The 16,237-nt window shown below is 35.3% G+C and overlaps 2 protein-coding genes across 2 annotated transcripts; one reads left to right on the top strand and one right to left on the bottom strand.

Moving 5' to 3' along the window:
* Nucleotides 1–5,421: 5,421 nt before the first annotated feature.
* Nucleotides 5,422–8,766, bottom strand: LOC104891699 (hypothetical protein). The gene is made up of 4 exons (XM_010677433.2): nt 8,493–8,766; nt 8,308–8,394; nt 6,859–7,396; nt 5,422–6,185 (listed from the first exon to the last, which is right to left on the bottom strand). The coding sequence occupies exons 1-4, from the start codon at nt 8,623–8,625 to the stop codon at nt 5,549–5,551; spliced, it is 1,395 nt and encodes a 464-aa protein (XP_010675735.2). The 5' UTR covers nt 8,626–8,766; the 3' UTR covers nt 5,422–5,548.
* Nucleotides 8,767–10,129: 1,363 nt separating this feature from the next.
* On the top strand, nt 10,130–16,021 carry LOC104891700 (uncharacterized protein At2g38710). Its single transcript, XM_010677435.4, has 5 exons — nt 10,130–10,569; nt 11,842–11,961; nt 13,541–13,655; nt 14,791–14,884; nt 15,567–16,021. The coding sequence occupies exons 1-5, from the start codon at nt 10,466–10,468 to the stop codon at nt 15,767–15,769; spliced, it is 636 nt and encodes a 211-aa protein (XP_010675737.2). The 5' UTR covers nt 10,130–10,465; the 3' UTR covers nt 15,770–16,021.
* Nucleotides 16,022–16,237: the final 216 nt, after the last annotated feature.

Genomic DNA, 16,237 nt, shown 5'->3' with positions numbered 1-16,237 from the left:
TTGTTCGTTGGAATTTGTTAGCTAGCGTCTGTCGCTAATAATAGTAGCTTTTTTGTGTGCGCTGTCGATGTTGTCTTTATGCAGTCGAATATGAAGCTTATATGGTCGAGACGAAATCATAGTGGATTTCTATTGTCGATTTGCCGTGGTATGAGGCGGCGAAAAACGAAAAACGAAAAACAAAAAACAAAAAATGGCAACTAAACATGAACATGTACCTATACTTTTTAAACCAACTTTTGAGATGAATGTTGGAATCCTATCATTAGTGTGAGCATTTATTCTACTCCCTTCGTTTTATTATAATTGTCACATTTTGGTATTTTACATTATTTACAAATTTCACTTTGATCATCATTTTGTGATTTATACGCGGATAAAATTATAGTCATGTGGGATCTTGTTAGATTCATCATAATTTGTATTCTATTAATATGTATTTTTTATAATTTTTACAAATACAAAAACTAAAGATATATATCCTCAAAGTTTTGCATTGACATGCATGAAAAGTGTAAATATGTAGATGAAAATGATACAGAGGGAGTACATCCTAACTCGAAGTTTTTTTTTCTCATTTAAAGTAAAAAAAAAATACAAGTGGTTTTTTTGAGTTCTCAATAGTTCTAGACTAAAAAATATAAAGAGAATGGTCGTTCGGCCCACGGGCCTTATATGCAGGCTTGTGCCGAGTCGGTCTGTAATAAACTTTATTGATCGTGACAGTCCCACGACCCACGTAGCGGACAACGACTCGGGTTGGGCTAGCCCGCGTGTTGGTCTGGCCCATGCCCACAACTACCCCTATTCAGATCTTATTCGGATTGGATCATAATCTGATTTGATTTTAATATCAGATTTATGTCGTATTATTTTGCTCAGTTTAGGTCTGATTAAGGGTCTGTTTTGTTTGGCATAAAACAGCTGAACTGAATAGTGATATGTAAGAGTAAAAGTATTGTCCTGAGTTGAACCGAACCGAAAAATAACCTAGAGTAGAACATGCCCTAAGTCAGATTCAGATTATTTTATTGATCACTTAAGATAACAAAAGCCCACGTTTTAAAATATAACTAGACTTTATATTACTTTTCTTGTAATAAGTTTTTATTATAAGCTTTATATTCTAATTAATATCGCACTGAAATTATGTTCGGATGGAATTTGGGTATAATTTTTGGATATGTTTTTTTTAGAAATTTTGGATATCCGAATTGGTTTGGATCTTATTCTGATTGGATAGTTGGATATAGTAGCAAATAAGCCTTGTTTTCTATCTTTGTGTATTTGAGACTGGGCTTAGTTGTTTTTGATAAAATTCACTGGTTTTTATGAATTTTTAGATGTTATTACTGAATTTATTTGGGACTGTATGAATTACATCTATTATCAAAAACTTTATTTTGATGTTCGTGCCTAAATAATTCAATAAAAGGATATAGTTTAAAATTTTTGATATTTCAAATTGGATCCGATCTAATGCCTGAAGATTCGGATTGAATTAGTTTGGACTCAAATTTTGATTGGTTCGTATCTGGATAGGAAACTTGAAATCTAAATTTTGTTCGGATTGGATAGGACTAGGTTTAGTTCCAAATCGTACACTCAACTTTTACCCCTAATTACAAGGTGAAGATGATCTCCGTTGGCCTTAGTACCAAGCTAGGTAATCAGAATTATGGTACAGTCCTTGCTTTGCCAATGTATCCGTCACAATGTTAGTGCTTCTATCTCTGTGAGATAGATAGATGAACTCCTCGGCTCCTCGTCTTGGAGAGGATCTAATGAAATTGAGAATGAAATTCAAGTTTCATGACCCCATTATCATTGGTGTACCATTGAACTGATATTAACATAATTGTCCAATTGACCTGTTCTAAGGTAGATTTAGTATTTAAGTTGATAAGGTGACATAAGTAATCAGATTTGGGTCGGATTTGTCGAATTATACTAAGGATCCACCTCTTGTAAGATTTTGATTAGATTTTCACATTGCCTGATATCAAATTAAAAATAGACGATATCTCATAAGAGTAACTGATGAACAATATTTTCATAATATTTTATACTAGAGTCCAGCTCCTGAGGTGAAGTGTGAACTATCGTAACTCGTAACAGTCGTAATAACTGCTTTTTTCCTTAGTGCTAACTCGTAAGTGCTTTAACGCCATATTTGCACTTAGTTTGTTGAAGCGTTTTGATCGATTATCATTTTGTTGAAATTGTACTCTTTTCCTTTTCTCAAATGCACTTCTCCAACAATTATGGTCAAGATATACTCCAACTCCACTATGTTTTATTTTGGATCATTATATGGGTTTGAGTTTAACGATATGTCAGACTCAACAATTTGACGATCCGTTTGATAGTTGTTATAAATGGTGATAATGGAAATGAATTTGTGAAGAATATTATTGTCCATCTCATGGTAATGTTAATTTATCTTAAAGTGTCTACTTTCCTTCTTGAATTTTCATTACCATCTAATACCACCTTTTAGGTGGTAATGAGTGGTAATGAAAATTAGTTTTCCTTGGAGACAAAAACAAAGTTTAGGGGTGAGATTAGAGGTGGGCACGGGCCGTGCCGGGACGGCCCACGTGCCAAGCCCGCGTGCCTCGTGCCACAACGTGCCGTGCCAAAACGGGCCAAGAAATGCTCGTGTCGTGCCGGGCTCGTGCCAAGTTGTAAAATCTAAGGCCCATGCATGACCCGGTCCACGTGCCGTGCCGTGCCATCGTACCTTATATAAATATTAAATATTATGAAATTTTAACCAAAATAAGTGTGCCAACTTGTGGGCCGTCCCGTCGTGCTCGTGCCGGGTTCGTGCCAAACTTTTAGAATGTTGTTCATGCATGGCCCACAGCCCACCACTCGTGCTGTGCCGTGCCGTGCTCATAGCGGGCTCGTGCTGGGCCGGGCTCAAATCGTGTCGTGTCGTGCTGGTCCTCGTGCCGATTCGGCCCATGCCCAGCTATAGGTGAGATTGCTTGCCCATGGAGAAAAAATGCCTCTCTGTGGAAATTTTGAGGGTCTTTTCCTAATAAAATTCATTTCTATTACCAAAATTTATTAAAGAATTCCAAACGAACCGTGAAAGGTAATTAATTAGGCCTAAGTCATTCTTGCAAGTTGCAATAGCTTAGGCCTCAGCCCATTGCCAATTTGCCACCCATGTGGCCATATGTCCATTAATTGTGCACCTCCTAATGTTATTTCACACAAACCCTTAACTTATGTTAGAAAAAGAATTTATGAGTGTTTTTAATTGGAAATGTTGTCCATTAGGTCTGTCTTACCTCAAGGTTCGGCCAAAGGCCCATAACTAAAGCAATTGAAAAAAGATCATATAATTCTTCATGAAATTGAACAAGGCCTTATAGAAATCGGCCATATGAAGAATGCAGTCAATTTTGATCAAACTAGCTAATTAATCTTAAACAAGTACTAGTATTCCAAATTTATAGTTACTTTGATATTGACACTTCGTTTCATAACCAGTAGTTATACTATATATATATATATATATATATATATATATATAGGAACAAGATCTCGTGAAAACAACTTTTAATATGAAAACTGAAAACATTGAATCGTGGCCGTTGATCTTTCATCACGCGGACATAAACCAATGAATATAATCGTGGCCGTTGATCTCTATCCTCTCATCCTCTCTATCTCCTTCGTTTATTTTCTGAAACATCTACTCTCTTTCTTCTGATTTCTGAAACTCAAGTTCTCTCTCCTCTCTCCTCTGTCCTTTCTCCTTCGTTTATTTTCCTGTAACAAGGTCTCTCTCTCAAAACCTTTACTCTCCATTTTCGATTTCATCTTCCTTCAACTCTCTCTTATCTCGCCGCCATTTTTCGACGAGGTTCGAGCTTCCTTCCTCGACAAATCCGAAAGATTCTCTACATATCCGAAAGATTCTACTTTAAATGAAATCATATCCGAAAGATCCAAATGAAATCATCATCCTCGACAAATCCGAAAATGGTGGAATAATTTTAGAGATGATCTTGCTAAGAAGATGTTCGAGGAGTACTAAGTGCTAAGGGTTCAAGCTATTTGAATATGTCCTTGACAAAAAATTCTGAGAAAGTTAGGTCTTCGATCATCCTCAGAAGCAGATGTGATGTTGAATGTGCCAAAAGAGTTGAATAATATTAAAATTTCTCTGTAATCTGGTTTGAGAGTTATGTGATTTGATGAGTAATTGTTAATTTTATGATAATTTTGAGCTTATGAGTAACCCAAAAAACCCAAAAAGAAAACCCCAATTTTCACTCTCTCTCCTCTGTTTCGCCCCCCACAACTCACCGCCGTCGGCCACCTCGCGCGACGCCGACTCTGTGCCGCGCTCCGTCGCACCTCCCCCCTGCCTCGCCGTCGCTCGTCGCACACTCGTCGGCCACTCGCCGGATCTGCCAACTTTCTCACACTCTAAGAAGCAGAGGTCACTACATTTCCTTAAAACAAATTCTGATGTCTCTATTTACTAATGCAAGCCCAAGTTTATAACCTTTAACCTTTACTAATTTCCAAAGTATTGTTATTAGTTGCTGTTTTAAAGCTATTTGTTACCCCCTCTCACTAACATATATTTGGCGAAATTCATACAAAGTATTGTTATTAGTTGCCAAAGTATTGTGATTAGTTGCTGTTTTAAAGCTATTTGTTAGTTGTTACCCCCTCTCACTAACATATATTTCAAGGTAAAAAGTTACCTTAAAAGTGGTAATAGTTACTCTTATAATAAATAAAGTTACCCTTGAAATATATAGAACTATCCTTAATATAATAAAGTTACCCCAAAACTGACAAAAGTTACCCTAAAAGTGTTAAAAGTTACTTTGTTTTCAGTTTTCAGCCTAAGAGTGGTTTTTAGCGGATCCTTCCCCTATATATATATATATATATATATATATATATATATATATATATATATATATATATATATATATATATATATATATATATGTTCTGAAAGAATATCCTAAGTCAAATCTCATGTTAATAAAATTTCATCTCTTACATGAGTCTCTCCTCAATTTCATTACTATAAAAATAAATATCTGATGATGAACAAAAATGATCACGACGTCTTTTTTATTAAATTTAAAGTATTTTTTTTTGACAACTAAATTTTAAGTAACTTTATCTTCAATATCGTTAATTATCATCATCAATCAAAAGAGCATAATCTTAATAACGTTGAATTGATGAAAATTAACTCATTAAAAAGGAAAAAAAGATAAATAAATAGATGACATAGAGACAAGATGCATGCATCCTTACATTTGTACCTAAATCTTAATTCATTTTTCATGAATAGAACTTCAAATTGACTATAGTTCCTACTACGCAGCATATTATTTTGGACTATATATAATTTAACTTGAAAAGTGTTCCACATTGACTTAGTATGATGTTGTACACCGTTGCACACAATACTAACAGTTCATGTTAAATGAAGAAATCTTTATATTAACTAGTACTCTTACTATTCACATTTCCTACCACAATTCCATCTCACTTAAAATCACGAACCTAGAAACTTTAAAGCTTTTTTGAGAGTGCCTCTAAATCTTGCTATATCAATGGTTACATTTTGACCATCAATGTATAGTGACCTAGAATTTCTATACCCTTGTTCAAAGACAACCAATGGATCAGAAACAATGGGATCATCTGGACCGTACACGTCATAGAGAGAGCTCTCCTTGGGCTTGATCTTATATTCCATGTACTTCAACCCCATCACACGGGCCGTATTACCATAGTAGGTATCTGAGGCCCAATCCAAGGCTAATGGCACAATTTGGATCACAACGGCCCCATTACGAAGAAACACCTCATTTGTGAGCCCAGCACCATGGGCCCCCACTAAAACGTCACATGAATTTACAAGTTCAGCAAAGTGGTTTAGACGTAGCATGTCATGGGCCAAGGCCTTGTGGATCTCAAAGCCCAACTTTAACATCATCTTCACCATTTCATCTTCGTTTAGTATCACTCTTGTTTCTTTACGAGATATGAGAATAATTTTGGGCTTCTTTTTGGGCTTCAATGGGCCACTTATAGTTAAATTGTAAGAGTTTCCAATGAAGTGTCTGAAATCTGCCATTGTATGACCTTCTGGGATGTCAAGGCTGTTTAGAGCTAGGTTGTCATGGTACCTGTTTGATTTAGGATATAAGTTCATTATTTAGAAACTAAAAATATTTTACTATATTATGGTGTAATTTCTTAGAGAATTAACTATGAAGTAAACACTAGTAGGTCTCAAAATTGACTAGCTCCTTTTTATTTATGAAAATCTCTTCAGGATCCATGAAAAGAGTCAAAACAAATAGGAGTTTGAATACTATAATATACTGTACACATTTGGTTGACCAGTAATATACCTAATGAAAAGACCCAATTAGTTTTTAGAACTAATATACCTAATGATTTATTGATTTTCCCCCAACTACCACAAAAATGATAGGATATAACAAGCTAAATTAGATTTGGTTGACCAGTAAAAGGTACCCGTCCTTGCGACCGACGCAGTAGAAGCTTCCCCTCAGCAGAGGTCTCCCAATGTTAATTGGGCTAATTGGGTCTATTTAAATGAAATTCAGGTCTATTATGTCAAGATTAGGTCCATAATGTAAAATTTTAGATCTAATGTGTTCAGTTCGGGTTGGATCGATGTTAACATAATTAACCATTAAGTAAATGAAAGGTCTAACGATGGGTACTTAATATTCCTTTTTTTTTCAAGAATGTGATCTAAAGTATACTCAAATTACTCGAAAAGTTATTGTCTAACATGCCATAATCACATAATTGATGTAGAAAATTTACCTGAGACCAAAAACAGCACCTGGAAAGCAATGAACTCTTCCATCAGCATCACCATTTAAAACATCAAAAGCTGACAACTGCTTCAAAATCTCCTTATACTTATAACTAACCCACCAATCTGCATAATCTGTGACAACAAATTGCACTTGAGAATTGAAATGCCGTGATGTTATATATAATGGGATTATCATCTCATTTAGCTCATGAAACATATTTCCTATAAATCCACCAGTTGAGAAAATTATAGCTGGAACTTCATGAGTTACTTCACAATAAGAAGAAGCATTTTTTCTTTGAGTGATATTTTTCCCATGAAGTATATGTATTGGTGTGACTTCTTTCATGGCCGTTGGATCTTCTCTTCGCGCATACGGCTGAATCGTCCGCTTTTCCGGTGGTTGATCGGAGTTAGACGGTACATATACAACCATTGGTTCGTTGGCTGGTATGATCACTGGTTTGGTTATGATGCATTGTTCAAAATGAAGATCATAAATGCATGACATTCCGGTAGCTTCAAGTTGAGCTAGATCTTTCCCTGATATTGGATTATAAGAAGTGGAAATTTCTTGTCAAATTTATAATAACCGCAAATTAGATGGTAGACTCGTCACTCGTGTCTACCATCTAAATGTGCGCACCATTTAACATAATGAATAAAACAACATCCTCAATGAATTATGAACAAAACAACATAAGCTGAAAACATAGCAAGTATGCTTGTTCAAGTTTGTTAGAAGGTGAAAAATGTTGCTTCTAACTAGATGAAGTGATGTAAGTACATGGCTTCTCCTACTTAGTGCAACTTTTTGTGAGAATTTCTTTATCATGCAGTCAATCAAGATTTCTTTTACACTTCCAAGGAAACAAAATTATACCTACCTATCATGTATGTGATATGGAAACTTCCTACACATTCTGTTTCCTAATCAGTGAAACATAGAGAAAGTAGGTGAAATGAAAAAGTAGTTCTTGCTTCTTAGTGGCATACATTGGTTTTTTTTGCCACCATTTCAAGCTGGATATCACTTATTCAGACATTTCCATGTGTGACAATAGGTAACGAAGGTAGTATAATCAAATGAACCTTTTAGCGGACCAAAATCACAAAATGACTTCACAAAATCATTTTAGTCAAAGAGTTCCACCAAGAATCTTAGAAGAGATAGATAACAATAGTAAATGTAAGTCGATAAATTGTTTGAAAATATCGTAAATCACTTCTTTTAAAAAAATGATCGTATATCACAAAAATAACGACTATATTCTTCCTTGAAGCGTTTCAAATTATAACTTTATGTCCAATATATTATATGATGTATAAGTTACTTAAAATCTTAAAATGTGGTATCACAAAACTTATAATCGAATGTCGTTTATGTTTTTGTAATTTTACGATTTCCTATACTTTCTATACATTAAAAAACATACGGGAAAAACTCTAGTTACCTTTAACGAGTCTTCTTAAATCGATCTTCATAGCTTCTTCCCCTCCCACAGAGCTGCCATCTTTCATGTTCAATCCTTGATACTTCCCTTCATTTACATAAAACCACATTTGCATCAATCAAAGTCAACGCATAATTTTTTTTTTAACAAGAAAAATGAATGCTACTGATCAAAGTATTACTTACTTGAATAACCAAAAGTAGCAGAATTGCTAGAAGGAGATGATTCTTGAAGTAGATGGAGGACAAGAACAAAAAATATTATTGAACCAACTGTTAATGCGATAATTAGCCTTCTTTTTGGCTCTAATTTCTCCATTAGTTATTGTATGAACATTTGCTTTCAATATTGGTTAATGTCTAATATAACTTTATTAAACTGAAAAGAAAAGGTTGATCTAGATCCATTAGAAGGACATTAATTAATTAGTTGATTATTTCTCTTATTAATGATCTCGTGCATACCTCTGATCTGCATCTTTGTTTTGTTTATTATTTCGAATTTAGTTAGTCAAGGGACGTGCTATTGCAGTAAGCAAATGTTAGCTTAAAATAAGGAAGATCGCGATTAGAGGTGGGTCCGGGCAAGGTTTGGGCCCAGCCCGGCCCAACCTGTTGTCTGCTACGTGGGCTGCGGGCTTATCACGGTCAAAAAAAATTATTTCAGGTATGTATCGGCACGAGCCCACCTAAATGGCCCGTGGGCTGAACGCTCATTTCCTTTGTTTTTGCCTAAAATTATCAAAAATTCAAAAAAATAACATAAAACACGGGAGATCCACGAGTCCGGTCAGCGGTGAACATGCCCGGCCCGACCCGACCCAACCCATGTCCAGTCGCGATCATAAAATATTAGTGTATATATTTGATGGGTAGATTAGCAATGGAGTAAATAAAATGTTTTCTCAAATGAGAATCATGTCCAAGTTTATCCTAGACTTTTACTAGTAATTTACTACTACGAGTCTATGATTGAGATTTGGTTTCCCTGTCCGAAAATTCACTTGTCAGCGGCAGAGCACCATGGCACATTAGTCATTAGCGAGCATATTTCTTTTTTATTACTACGATCCTTTGTCATTGTTCCTCGTGTTTGATGAACTTCATATTTAATCATATCATTAGCATGTAATGTGATTATATTTTTTTTAAGTTGGTAGGATAAATGACCCTATTGAACTAACATATCGAATATGTATAGTATAACCAGTCAGGTCTGTAGGTCAGACTCCTTACATGCAGAGGAATAGTAAGGGAAACCTCACCCCAAAGAAACTCATTTTTCATAACAAAATACAATAATTTACATTATAATAAAGAAAAATTAATAAAAACAATCTAGTTTAGGAGTGTCAATAGAATGAGACAACTCGTCAGCTACTCGAGATTGACTCGTTGAAAGCTCGACCTGAGTGAGTTGGAATAAGACTCGAGCTCGACTCGAGATGTTGGCGAGTCGAGTTGGGCAATCAATACTCAGCTCGAAAACTCATGAATGAGCTCGAATACCCAATTACATATAGCAGAATACTAAATTCAACATATTTTCTGACTTATAGTTGTTTTTATAAGATACAATTGCAAATTATTCGAGATCTATGAAAGCTCGACTAAGTCGAAGCTCGGTCAGAATTCGACTCAACTCGTACTTGAGTCAAAATGCTAATAAGTCCAGTCGAGTCGACTAAAACTCTCAAACTCGACTCGCATTACTTATACCCCTCATCTAGTTATCCTTGAATTACTTCTGGACCTAAATACTAGTCTAATTTACTAAATGAAAATTATATTAGCTTGATTAACCAAATAATTCGACCAACCCATTGAGAGAGAGTGAGAAACACGAAAGAAAGAGAGAAAGTGGCGAACAAAAGCTAATTCCTCTTTCTCTCTATTTCTTGCTTACTTCTCCTACCTCCATTATTATTCCTCATGAAATACACTCAATTTTTTATATTCGAATAAAATAATCGTGAAAAAAAAGGGGGAAAACGCCTCTTTCTTACATGCAACCACCATTGATTTGAAGCAACATAAACCTAATTTTCATCATCAAAATTTACAGAAATTTACTTCAAAATTCATCAATTTCTGCTCGTTTAAACATCAATTTTGTATAACTTAGAATTAAAATTCTAAATTAATTATATATAAAAAAAATGGTTTCAGCAAACGAAGAAATGGCGGTGTACTGTTTCGACACACTTGTTGCTCACTACAATAGCGACCAAGTTCCTCCTCCTGCTTTCGAGGATGGTGATCAGTATGAACTTTCTCTCTCCTCTGAATTTTAACTTTTTTTTTGGGATTTTTTTGAGGTCTTATTTACATACTTGCATGTTAGTTAATTTCTAGATTTTACTTTTTATTTTTTGTTTTATTTGATGTAATTTTAATTTCACTTTATGTTAGAGAATTTGAGTGTTTTTGGAGTGGTGTTGCTAGGATTGCTGGAGAATATTCTAGAATTGAATATTGCTAAAATTAGTGGATTCATGAATAATTTGGAGGTTTTTAAGGTGTTGATTGTTGGTAGCTTGCTCTTGTTCGTTTTTCATTAAATGTGCATCATTTTGGTATGTTTTTTTTATCCATATGAGCGACAAAGGCAGTACAAAGTACGCATCATTTTGGTATGTAATGGAATGTACGATTTTTGTCCGTTATTGTTGGAAAAGGAGAGGGAGGATAACTAAATTCGACCTATATGACTATATAGGTGTGATGAGCTAAGTAACCTATTACTGATTGGTTTTAGGATGGAACCGTGCTGGTTTTGTATGTGGTCGGACAATTTCACTTAAGATTTATTATAATGTTATGAACATTCATCTAAACAGCCGATTATATGCTCTAGGAATGGCATGGAATTTAATGAATTACCGTTCATTTCCTTGCGTTTAACTTGTTCAACAGATTGATGGTTCTATCTCTTTGTCATTGTTTTCTTGTGGTAAATCAATTTTAGGCCCTTTGTTACTTAGTAGTTGTCTATTTATTCACCTCGTCTTATTATGCGTTGTATACTTCTAGAGTTCTAGTATTACTTTTAAATACCCATGGAATACTACTATTTATCAATCAATAATATCTGTGAAATTTTATTTCGGAGGAGTTGGTTTTGTATGCCAATGCAATAAACAACGAGTCTATGATACTTGCATGTAACCTAAAAAGACACTTCCTCCATGCCTAAAGAGGCCATTTCTATGTCAGCATGTCCAAAGTAATCAACCACTTTTGAGATTTAGTATTGTTTACTATCTGTATTCCCATATTACCCTTAATTATAAGTTTGAGTAAAATCTTCAAAAATTACTGCATTGGCATGGTAGAGATTTTAAAATTTCAGGGATAGTTATGGTGTTTTAAGACTTTTAACTCAAATTGTTAAAAGTGACTGACCCCTGATCAAATGTGGCTTATTGTATTGTGATGGAGGAGTACTTACTTTGGAATGGAAGGATTAGCATTTAGCATTGTGTATATGTTAGCGAATGAGTTTTGAACTAACTGGTCGTGGTTCTGTCTGCAGCCCTTTGTTTGTAACCTGGAAGAAGGTGGTTAATGGAGGTGAGCCCCGCCTTCGTGGCTGCATAGGGACTCTTGAAGCCCGTGCCTTGATCAACGGATTTAGAGACTATGCTCTAACTAGGTATTGTCTTTTTTGTGTTTTTGTTTTTGTTGTTGATGCATTTTTTGTATGTGAATTTCATTACTTTCTTTAAGTACAATGGCTTGATGATGAGTAGAAAAGACTAATAATGTATGTTGCTCTCTGTTACTAAAACAGATGTTCCAGAATTGTTTTTCACAATACAGTTTGTTAGAAATCACTAATCAAACAGCCTTTAACATTTCCATGAATGAATTTGACGTCCTCAAGACTGAAATATGTTGACCTAGTAGATGACTAAATACTATATCCTTGTCACTATTTATGCAATTGGAGTCTGTATATGTGTAGGTGCCAATATCTCACCCATTGGTTCCATCTTCATTGTGATGCCTTTCTCATCTCCTGTCTATTCTTTTAGGGAGTGTTATATGAAGTCTATTCTAGCTCATCATGTTCATTCTTGATCTGAACAGATGAAGGTAACTCCACTCAAAATAAGAGTTAGCTATTCCAAAAGTAGTTTTTTCTAGATTTATATTTGGCTCTCTTGAGGCTTACAAGGGTGGTATGACTAGGCCTGTGATTGTCTTGCTTGAAGATGAATGAAGAGATGGAAGATGTAAGTTTGGGGTGACGCAAGAGGAAGCCACGTGACTGATGATTCTGTTTGACTAGTGTCTTTTTCTGCAGGGCAAGTGAGAGAGAATGACCACAGCAAAACATGCCTGGCCATGTTTCTCTCCTCATTTGCCTTCTGTACCTTTTACTGCCTCTTTGTATTGTGTACTACATCTAAGTACTACGTATCTTTATAATTTAAACCATAAAGTTAAATTACAGGGTGAAGATTAAGTTTTCTTTGCTATTGAATAATACACCCTTCTTTATAATTAAACCAGCTCAATTTGATGGTTGATGATTGAATACCCAATTCTCCCTCTGTGGATATATCAGTTACCTTGGTGGTAATATAACCCTGAACCTTCTGTGACTTTAAGGCCTTTGTGAATTTTTTTAATTAAAACCATCTTTTACGACTTCTAAAACTTCAGTTGAGAGATTATAACTTGGTTAGTAAACAATACCAAGTACGGTAGTACTAAACTGGGAGACCACAACTCAATATGTTGGGAGCTGGAGAAAATTGGAGTCCACTTTCAAAGATCCTTCGTACGAATATAGTTATACCTTCATAATGGAATAATACAAATTAACTTTAGAGTTCAAATTTTGTTGGAAAGATTGATGCAAACAAACATGGGCCACTAAGCCTTTTTGTGTTAACACTTCAAAATATCTTCAGGTCAGAGTATGTTTTATTGCTTAAATACTACTGAGTTAAACTTTATGTATCTTTTTGATGTAGATTGCAACAACATTCTTCCATGTCTATTAGCTTTTATGAGTACTCTTTTATATTTTCTATTTGTAAATTGCAGTGAAGTCTTCTACTTAATTGGGTAATTTACGAAGTGTACTTTTCATTATCTTAGTCAAGAATTTTTGCTTGCTTCTCCTCCAGTATTATATAGTGCAATTTATGATGCAGATTATTATTTTTTCATGTGTTTTTCCCTGTCATTCTGCTCTGTTTTACATGTATGTTATGTCACAGTGCACTGAGAGATCGCCGTTTCCCCCCAATTCAAGCTAAAGAATTACCCCAATTAGAATGTACAGTTTCGATACTGACTGATTATGAAACTGCCGCTGACCACCTTGATTGGGAGGTTTGTGCTCTTCTGCCTCTTATTCTCGGTAGTCAGACTTATGATTTTCTTTCAAATAGAATAGTGTGAAATGTTATATCATTATAAGCTGATTCATGCACATATATTTTAGGTAATATTTCATGATGGGCATTGTTCAACTGTTTTGAGATTTGGTATTACTTCTGATGGTAGATGTGGAGAGAGGCACTTTGTGTCTATTTCTAGCTAATAGGAGTTGTAGCCTGAGATTCAACTGGCAATTGCCAATAACAATTTAAAGTTGCTGAACTGGCTTATTGTTTTTAGAAATTTTGTTGTGGAAGTAACTGAATGCTGATGCTGTGGTTGGGACTGGTATTTACCTCGTAGATTCTAAACCTTCCGTCGGTTACTGGTTACTCTAAGTACTATTTCTGCTTCAACTGCCAGCCTTATATCATTTGAATGTAAAGCTTCCTGAATTAATCCTTCTGCCTATATCCTTTTGCATCTTTCATTTTCTGGAGGCTGGAGTGTATTGACATTATTTATGGTACCCATGAAACCAAGTTTTTTCTATGACATTTACGTTGGCTGCTGATCACAGTAATTTCTGTACCACCAATTAGATCTGCTGCAGTGGCTGCTCCAAGCCATGCAACAGACTAGCTGTGAACTTCCAAACTTCTACGGATAATGGTTGTTTTCAGAGGTAGAGGTTTGAATTGAATGAATCAGGATCCACCCTAAACATAAATTTCTATTCATTGTCCTCGTAACTCTATTAAAGACCTTTCTCTTCTCAGTGGGGTCTGGGACTCCTGGGGTCTTGTAGTTTTTTGATTCAATGTTGTGCTTGGTGCTGATAGGGGAAGCCATAAGCCAACCAAATTCGGTAATAATGAAACAGATCTGGGTGGGTGGGTGGGTGGGTTTGGGGGGGGGGGGGGATCAAATGTACAAAATTGAAATTTCCCATGGAAAGGGTTTTAAAGGATGTGGTTTGAGTTCTTTTCTAGTATTTGCGTACAATTGTAGTATTGTACAGCAATAAATAACCAACCTTTTCTAGCTGATACCGTCACTTAAGTATTGTTTGATGGATATGTTTTTTTATCTAGCTGTTGGGTGAAATAATAATGGGTTGGTGCTGTGTGATGTATTCCTATGGCAGGTAGGAAAGCATGGTATAATAATTGAATTTACTGATCCTGACTACAATACCAGGCGAAATGCCACATACTTACCTGAAGTTGCTGCACATGAAGGTAGGTTGTGTTTTTTGTAAGAAAATTAAGTTTGTATTGTTGATTTTATCCGTATACATCATCTGTTCTTTATTATTCAACTAGAATTAAGACAAATATACTACAAAGACGATCTTATCAAAAGTTGACCATGTAATTTTGAAGTCAAACTGAAGCTGTGGTGGCATATTCTAGATACATAAAACTTTTGGTTAGGTTTTCAGATAGAGGTTGAACAAGCTTAAGGAGATACTGAGCAGGACTTCTACCCTCACAGGACTAATAATAATAGCTTCGTTATACGTGAATTTTTTTTCATCCTGTTGGGTAGAACTGAAAAAGTTAAGATGGTTTGCAGGTTCATGAAACAATGTGTTCAATTCTGACACGATGGGTTGGTGAACGATGGGAGTTGATATTTTTGCTTCTTATTTATGCCCCAAACTTCGGAATTTTTGTTGGTGTTTGATGCTTTACTGTTGAGCTGACCATAATATGTCATGTTGGCTTGTATTGCTGTAGTGGATAGGTTAGGGCATTAGCCTTTTCGTGTATATGAAGTCGGCAATATGTTATATTTCAAGCGTACTGAATTGTAACAAGCTAATCAAGTGTTAAGCCTGTGGGGGGGAGCCATTCTTCTCCTTGATATGATAAATGGAAGTGCAAGTTTGAATTGATCACAAATCATGATGCTTTTCAGGTTGGACAAAGCTCGAAGCCATTGACTCCTTAATGCGAAAGGCGGGTTACAATGGTGTAATCAGTGAGTCAGTCCGGCAGCGCATTCGGTTGACTCGCTACCAGAGCACAGCATTTACGATGCACTATGGAGAGTACATAGCGTATGTGAAGAATACCCGAGGCACTGCGCCCACTATTAATGGGTTGAAGCCTGGCAACTAATTGTCCTACATTGCTTTATTTACCATTTGAAGTTTGCTTCCTCAAAAAAGGAATGAATTTCATAGGATATGGGGTGGAATGTTTTAGCCCTCATAAAGCCATTGTTGGTGACTTCTTTGGAACTTCTAATTTTAGGGAAAGAACATCTAAAAGATGAACACATCATTGATTTATTGAGGCTATGATGTTTTGACCCAACATTATCTTTTACTAATTCCTGAATGAAAGTTAAACTGCCTCTTTTGTGCCCGATTTCAGTCTAGCTTAGCTTAGTTCAGTCAGTAACTCCGATTTATTCTTATTACTTCAGTTTGTCAAACCAACTTAATTTTACTGAATTGGTTTTTGTTGAACTGAATTTATTGTTGCTGAACTGAACTATTGTTGTTTTTAAACTGATTTTACTAATTAAAGTGAGCTAAACTTGAACTAGTTTTTGCTGAATTGAACTTATTATTGTTGAACTAA

The sequence above is a fragment of the Beta vulgaris genome, chromosome 4, assembly GCF_026745355.1.
Source record: "Beta vulgaris subsp. vulgaris cultivar EL10 chromosome 4, EL10.2, whole genome shotgun sequence".
Lineage (NCBI taxonomy): Eukaryota > Viridiplantae > Streptophyta > Magnoliopsida > Caryophyllales > Amaranthaceae > Beta > Beta vulgaris.
The sequence above is the reverse complement of the archived record's forward strand: the minus strand, read 5'-3'. Positions and strand labels throughout refer to the sequence as shown.

What these genes read in the sequence shown, in the direction of transcription:
- LOC104891700 (XM_010677435.4), top strand. Translation starts at nt 10,466, where the DNA reads ATGGTTTCAGCAAACGAAGAAATGGCGGTGTACTGTTTCGACACACTT. An exon ending in GCTTTCGAGGATGGTGATCA is followed by an intron (nt 10,570 to 11,841) that starts GTATGAACTTTC and finishes TTCTGTCTGCAG; the next exon opens with CCCTTTGTTTGTAACCTGGA. An exon ending in CTGACCACCTTGATTGGGAG is followed by an intron (nt 13,656 to 14,790) that starts GTTTGTGCTCTT and finishes TTCCTATGGCAG; the next exon opens with GTAGGAAAGCATGGTATAAT.
- LOC104891699 (XM_010677433.2), bottom strand. Translation starts at nt 8,625, where the DNA reads ATGGAGAAATTAGAGCCAAAAAGAAGGCTAATTATCGCATTAACAGTT. An exon ending in TTTAAGAAGACTCGTTAAAG is followed by an intron (nt 7,397 to 8,307) that starts GTAACTAGAGTT and finishes ATCCAATATCAG; the next exon opens with GGAAAGATCTAGCTCAACTT. An exon ending in GGTGCTGTTTTTGGTCTCAG is followed by an intron (nt 6,186 to 6,858) that starts GTAAATTTTCTA and finishes TAAATCAAACAG; the next exon opens with GTACCATGACAACCTAGCTC.